The sequence below is a fragment of the Macrobrachium nipponense genome, chromosome 4 (assembly GCF_015104395.2).
Source record: "Macrobrachium nipponense isolate FS-2020 chromosome 4, ASM1510439v2, whole genome shotgun sequence".
NCBI lineage: Eukaryota > Metazoa > Arthropoda > Malacostraca > Decapoda > Palaemonidae > Macrobrachium > Macrobrachium nipponense.
Window position 1 is genome coordinate 110,267,879 of NC_061100.1, and position 7,500 is coordinate 110,275,378.

Sequence of the window (7,500 nt, forward strand, 5' to 3'; positions counted from 1 at the left end):
ACACACACATTAAATTTACATATAATTTATGTAATGTTTACTAATTTTACAACATACTTGGTGTTATTTATAGCATAATAAATAAAGCCCATAGAAAAATCTTGTTATTTACGAGAGACGTAGATAGCAAAATGAGAGAGAGAGAGAGAGAGAGAGAGAGGCTGTTCCACACAAAAGGTATTTTATGGGTGGGTTTAGTAATAAAGAGTTTTCTTCCCATATTGTTTTCTTTGTTCGCTTTGGTACCAGGTACAGATGGCGTATATATATGTGTGTGTTTATACTATTTTTCGGTACATGTACAGGAGAAGGCAGGCACGGTTTGTTGGAATATATATATCTATATATATATATATATATATATATATATACTATATATATATCATATATAGATACGTGTATATATATGTGTGTGTGTGTATACAAAGGTGTGATATACTCGCAGATAATTAGATTAGGAACTCATCAAGCGCCATTTAACTCATATACACCGTAAATCACTTCTCTTGAACATCTAAACTGAGATAAAGTTATGGAAATAGGTGCTGTTTGTTTTTCACGGAAAAACTAACTTAGCCGCATTAAGTAAATACGTTAGAGGATTTCCTATTTGTGTGTTTTGACTCTCGGTTAACCATGACGTAAAACGGGATTCTCGCCCTTATGGAGTTGGGAATAAAGAGTTGAACGTTTATCTTGCTACCAAGGAACGTCTCTACGTAGCTACTATATCCCCTGCGCTCCGTTCCACGGTGCACTCACTGTTCCTTCCTTGGCTTACGACTTTCAAGGAAGCAGTTAACTTCCAAATTGAATTCTAGGTAGAGTTTCCAAATTGCGGTAGAGGGACGCTTTCAAATCGGTAACATTTTAGCGAGCACTGCCGGATACGACAACAATTTCCGCTTAGAAACAAACAAACACAAGTGTCCTTTATTCACTTGAATGCGTGTGTGTGTGTGTATTTATGTATATATATATATCTCTATATATATATATATATATATATAGCTATATATATATATATATATATATATATAGATATATATATATATAGATATAGATATATATATATATATATATATATATATACTATATATATATATATATATATATATATATATATATATATATATATATATATAATGTTATATATGTGTGTCTATGTCTGAATATAATGTGTTTGTGTATGCTTGTGTGTGTTTCTGTGCGTTTGTCTGTGCGAGTAGGTAGACAAATAAATTGATATGTTTAAACATGTATGTATAAGTAAGAGATGGTGTATTTTTACCAAATAAGTCACAACTAATAATGAAAATACTGTGGCAGTTCACACATTATACTCGCAACTTAGATTTCTCACTATATATTTTCTCTACAACTGAGGTAAATAAGAAGCTTGAAACGCGTTAACAAAAACTTACCAAACTTAAGCTCGGGGAGCGCACGGAGACGTAGAAAGATCAACGGTTGAACGTCAACTGAGTGAAATCCCTTATGCACCGCCTGCATATATACGAACGGTTACTGGCACAATGGACTTTGGCTGCGTAAACTCTCTTCCCGTTTTCTTTCATTTTTTTTACTGCTTGCGTTTATAAAACAGCCTCAGAATTACATTACTTTTCTGATTTGCTAAGTCAGTCATTAGATATAGTTGATAAAAAGTGTTATCTAAACGATAACAAGCACAGAACTTGAATCAACCAGTAGGATATCTCAGTTTCCGGTACGTCACAGAATTTGTGACGTGTCGAGAGGAAACTAGTTTGCGATTGGCTAACCTCTACCGTGACGTCACCGTCCTGACCTACTGGTCGCTTGGTAGATGACGTCATCGTCCCGTCGTAGTGTACATCAGGACCCCCTTGGTGTACACATGGTTCTTTCTCTGTCCATGACGTCACACCCAAAAGTATCCCGGACGCAACATTACAGCGTGCGATTGTTTAGACAGAAATGGGGGATGTGAACTTATTGATCCGCAGAAGCATTTCTGAAACTGATAATTGGCTACACGAGGCAGATCTTCACACGAACCTTGAGCATAATCGACAAGCGTTAATTTAGGTTACTTGCGAATTATAGCAGAGCCGTAGCAACTCTTAATTGTTAAATTACATAGAACATGAAGATGCTGTCAAATATCTCTGAAGGTAGAAAGAGGGACCTGTGGCCTCCAGGCGCTAGGGTAGGGAGGTAAATTGCCTCGAAGGTTTGCCAAGATGGGCGACATTGCAGTAGAGGTTGAAGGAGAATATGCGCATTTCAGCCTTTTTTGTTTTTGTCTTTTTTTAACATTTTATACCCCAGGGCGAATGTACCCAACATTTCACAATATGACAGCCTGCATTTGAATGACTCTGCTATTAGCTAAGTTATGGTCGTCGCTGTGAATAAAGATTGCGTCTTCATTCCTTCTACTCGTTTCGTCAGCTTCGCCCGATAAAGGCTCATGATAGCGTAGGGGATCAAAGGGCGCCGCGGATTTCGTTGCCCGATCTAAGAAATGTCTCGGCATTACTTAAAGTAGTTCGATGGAGTGCATGACGCTGAGATAAAATCCCTATTTAAAAAACAAACAAAAAGATGCTAGTTGACATCTTGGCAAAATATGGGTTTTATTTATAGACACTTCATGACTCGCGTTCAGTCGCTAAGACTTGGCGGACGAGGAAGATGCAAGCAGGAAGCAAGTTCATAATGAGTTTGTGTGTATGAGAGAGAGAGAGAGAGGCAGGCACGGACTGCCAGACACAAAATAAACAAAGTAAAAGTTCCGTAAAACAGGTAGATGGTCGCGCTTGAGTATAATGTCCATATTTTGGACAGGCACATCAATGTGAATAAGATTTTATACCATGATACACACAGGAATATACATACATACATACGTAAATACATACATACCCACACACGTATATATATATATATATATATCATATATATATATATATATATATATATATATATATATAAGTGTGTAGTGATGTGTGTGTGTGTGTACATGTATGTGTGTATATGTGTGTGGAGAGAGAGAGAGAGAGAGAGAGAGAGAGAGAGAGTTCTTTCTGAATAAAGTGACATCTTGATGTCGTCGAAGCAGGTATACATTTAAATACCAAGATAATCCAATGAAAGCTGCCGTTCGTATTTCCTCCTTTATTACAGAGCTTTTGAATTCTATGTACATATATATTTGCTATTTGCCGCAGTTTTTATAATCTTGTATACACGGATATACTCCGTCTTCTCTCGATTTGAAGCCAAACATTCCCCAAGGTTAGAGTGGGATATTTTCATGTCCATTCTCAAGGCTCTATTGTAAAAAAATATTATTGACACTTATTAGGTGTGTCACAACAAATTGAGAAATCATACTCCATTGAATCCACTCGTCACTCCATTTCCTCATTCAGCCCTGTCAATTAGTTCAACAACTTAAGAACAACCTATCCTACTATAGGACTCCATCGGTCCTTGTTTCACTTACTAAGTCTGTTATTATGTAGCTCGTAGGACTCTTCGACTTCCCTCCCCCCCCTCACACACCCACCTCCCTACCCCACAAAATTTCTCTTCCGTTTGCTCATTTCCGACAAGTTTTATTGAATTGTTTCACGCCTTCCGTTTTCCAAAAGACATCATTACAACGTATGAAATTTAGCCTCTTGTTAAGACTAAAATTGCCTCACACGGTCTAGTTTTTTTTATTTTTTTATGAAAGAAAAGTTTCAATATTTACCTAAATATTCCATTACACTTATTCTACTTTGTAAAAGCGTCTTACTACTTCACTGATAAGTGTTTCCACAACATTTTCATTATGCAAGCAACAGAGGACTGTAATAGGATGCCACGTATGAGTCTGAGGCAACTACGTTTCGTAATTAGCTGTAACATCGGATTATACGCCTAAAGGGAGCCATGTATTCCAGTGCACGCGTAAATATAGTGATCTGATTTAGTAGAGTAACATATTGTATCGTTTTAGAGGAAAAGTAAATTATAATCTCTCTCTCTCTCTCTCTCTCTCTCTCTCTCTCTCTCTCTCTCTCTCTCTCTCTCTCTCTCTCTTGCTCGAGACAACTGAGGACGCCTCATAGAAATACAGTGTCTTTTAATATGGCAGGTTAACATTAAGGTTAAAATTACTTGAAATATAAATGTTTGGAAAATACATGGACGTCCTGTGCCTTCTAAGTAAATAATTAAGAATAAGGAATGCATCTGTTCTCAAGTGAAAAATTCATTACACGAAGACTAATTCGTAACTAGTAGGGAATTACCACGTGAAGAAACCCACCGGATTAATCTGGATAGGTCCGAATATATTAGGATACGCTGAGCGCTTCAGGTGTCCCTGTGATAATCAAGAGTAAGGTTTGACAGTCTCCTAATGTGTTAACAGACATGGGGAAAAGTTTAAAATTTGAAATGAAACCGAAAATTCCGCTGTAGCCTTAAAATGACAGTAAATGAATATCATTAATTTGCAGATGCATGTTTCAAAGGGGCATTCATTATATGCCTGCTACGTAGTTTCTTAGTTATAGCACTGGTAATCTTTTTAGACACGAAGGTATGTTATTCAATTGTATTCCACGTAAACGCTCCAAGAAGAGTTCCATTGGAGGACGAAACTTTTGGGCATTTTCTACGAAAGACAGATTCTTCTTAGGTATATTGATTCACACATTCCTCTAGAGCAGGATATAGATTATACAGTATTAATAGAAGGCGAAGCCGAATGATGTCCAGTGAAAGCCTATTATCCAACTGTTATTTTTCCCCGTGAAACAAAAAAAGCGAAAATATTTCATTTCATAGTACTGCAACAAAACAAAACCTGAAAAATTATTTTTTACTGTATCATAATTCATTGGTTCAACACTGTCCATATGGCGTGAACAAAATTTGGAATTAAAAAAGTATTTAGTGTCCTCTTGATAGTCTGAAGAAAGCTAATCTTCACCAAGGCACATAGTCATCTTCTTCATGAGCCATAAGCTTCTTTGTTGATCTCTAAAGTATTGTTAATTCTACTGATTTAACAGCTGTGCTGGTCTTAAGATGAAGCAATTCTTCGTGCTCCCAAAAAGCATAGTCTTCTCATGAAACTTATCTTTGCATTATATTCTCTTTATATACATTACAGAAATCGTATCTTTTTATCTTTGTAACAAAATGAGCAAAGGTTTTTTGTAATGCATATAAAACGAATATAATATAAATATAAGTTGTGTTTCTTTTGTTAAATGTATTCTCAAATGGAATCTATGTAACTGAACAAAATGTATTTTGGAGTTATTTGCTCTACCTTTTGCTTCTTTGATTTTAAAGAGTTTATTGTAGTTTATGGGTATCTCAGATGATAAGGAAATCAGTTTAAATGGGTTGATATCATTGAAAAGCTAATACCTGACATTACTGAAAAGAACCTATTGGAGAGTTTTCCAATCAACACAAAACTTATTTTGTCATAGATTTTTTTTTCCTTTTTTGTTGACCCAGTTTAAGAAAGGTTCGGTTTCGAACGAGGCGAATATTTTACTTAAGACATCGTGAGTTTTTTTTTTTTTTTTTTTTTTTTTAATGAAATATAAGCAGTCTTTTGCAACCTATGTAATGGGAAATGAAATAACAATCATGGGTACGTGAACACGAAAAAGGCTTTGCATCACCATTTGCCGGGTCACGAAACGGGTGTTCGTTCACGAGTTGCAGAAGATAGGATCCATTTTGCAACATGTCTCTGTATCACTCTCAGATGAATTTCCACAATATTTTCTGTGCTACACATACTCAAGATAAAAGCTAATTGAATAACTTTGATTCCCTGCAAAACAGAAAAGTCCAGTATCCCTTTCAGCGTCGTGAAAACGCTCATACATTGACTTCAGAACTGCATTTAAATATTAGGTTGAACTAAAAGTAGAAAGATGAATGCTGTTGCCAAAGATGCATTTAACAATGACTTCATTGTTGATAGCAAGCTCATTATGAGGACCGCGGTCAAGGCTTCCGAGGGAAAAGCAGAAGTGAGGTGAAGGTGTGTTTAGCGCTTACAAGAACTGTACTTTTACGCAGAAGTCAAATGCTTATATCAACTTGGATGGCTTTAGTCATAAAATAATAAAAACTGTAACATCGTTCAACAGCTTCATCAGTGATGAAGATAAACAATAACTCCCATCAACAAGAACAAAAGTAATGACAAAATAAACAATAACTACCAACAACAAAAACAAGAGTAATGACAGTTAATTATAATACAAAGGCCATTTGTACCAACGATGCTCTTTTGTGCTCCAGCTTTCGCCCAGCGCAGGAAATGGTCAGTCCATCCGGTGTAGTACTCCTACATAGTCAGGCTTATCCTAACTCTGGATCTTTTCCCAGACCTCCTACCTGTCCGGACTCTTCTCGGTAAAACTCTTTGTTGGTAAAATTTCCGCGCTCTTGAAATGGGTTTCCTAAGAATGACATTTGATGCTGTCAGTCACTGCTTACATAATACAGCGCTTGAATGTGTGCGCCAAGCATTTCAAAAAGAGAAAGTTCGGATAGCTGCTACATGAAGAAAGTAAGCATTAGGTGAGCAGTTGGGTTTGTGCGTCGTTTTCAAAGACCAAACTTACCAGCAGGACGTGGACAGAGAAAGTCATTCTTTGATGATCAGAGAAAAAAAAGATGTTCATTTCTCCTGATTTTAATCTAATCTCGTAATGCACCATTCTGTAAAAGATATGCATACCGCTTTCTTCAATGTTAAACCCCTTTATTTTGTTCTTGCACTTATTTCTGTACTTATATTTTGGGTCTGGCTTATAATGAAGGCATTACATTGCCTACGAAAAAGTCGCTTTCTAAAAGAAAGGAAAAACAAAAAACTACTGCATTCTACTCTCCCTCATGTATAGCATATTTCATGTTGTCTAATCAAAACTGATTTCAAGTAATTTTTCAATATCCTATATCCGTTGAAATAGGTAAGACATTTAAACAGCTTTATGGTCCCCCCATAACATTTACACTTCTTAATAAAGATCAAAGGATATCCTGTGATTCATGGCTTGACGAAAGTTATCTTTCTCTTTTCCTATTAAAAAAAATACACCAGACAGATACAAAAAGAGTTATTTTGAGGATTTCCTTTGTTAATGTTATGGTGAGTAAGGCAGTACGTTTTATTTATTTACTTTTTCAAGAACCCCTCTTCTCATCTTTCTCCTAGTCTTTATGTGGTTGCTTTTACGCGACTGTGAGTCACCTTTTGGAAAACAAAGACTACACACACCTATCTATCTATCTGTCTATCCACACGCTTGCACACAACATACATACACACACAGGCACACAGACACACACACATATATATGTACATATATATATATATATATATATTATATATATATATATATATATATATATAACACACACACACACATATACATATCTATCATATATATATATATATATATATATATATATATATAT

The 7,500-nt window shown here is 35.7% G+C and overlaps 1 protein-coding gene across 2 annotated transcripts in view; it reads right to left on the minus strand.

The window, feature by feature from the left end:
* Window positions 1-1,568, minus strand: part of LOC135211058 (subgroup A Rous sarcoma virus receptor pg950-like) — a 12,571-nt gene extending 11,003 nt beyond the window's left edge. The window contains exon 1 of one of the 2 annotated variants that reach the window (XM_064244114.1): window positions 1,425-1,568. In XM_064244114.1, coding sequence (XP_064100184.1) covers window positions 1,425-1,512 — 88 coding nt within the window. In that variant the 5' untranslated portion in view covers window positions 1,513-1,568. The remainder of the gene's footprint in view (window positions 1-1,424) is intronic. The other variant, XM_064244115.1, reaches the window with a different exon arrangement.
* Window positions 1,569-7,500: the final 5,932 nt, after the last annotated feature.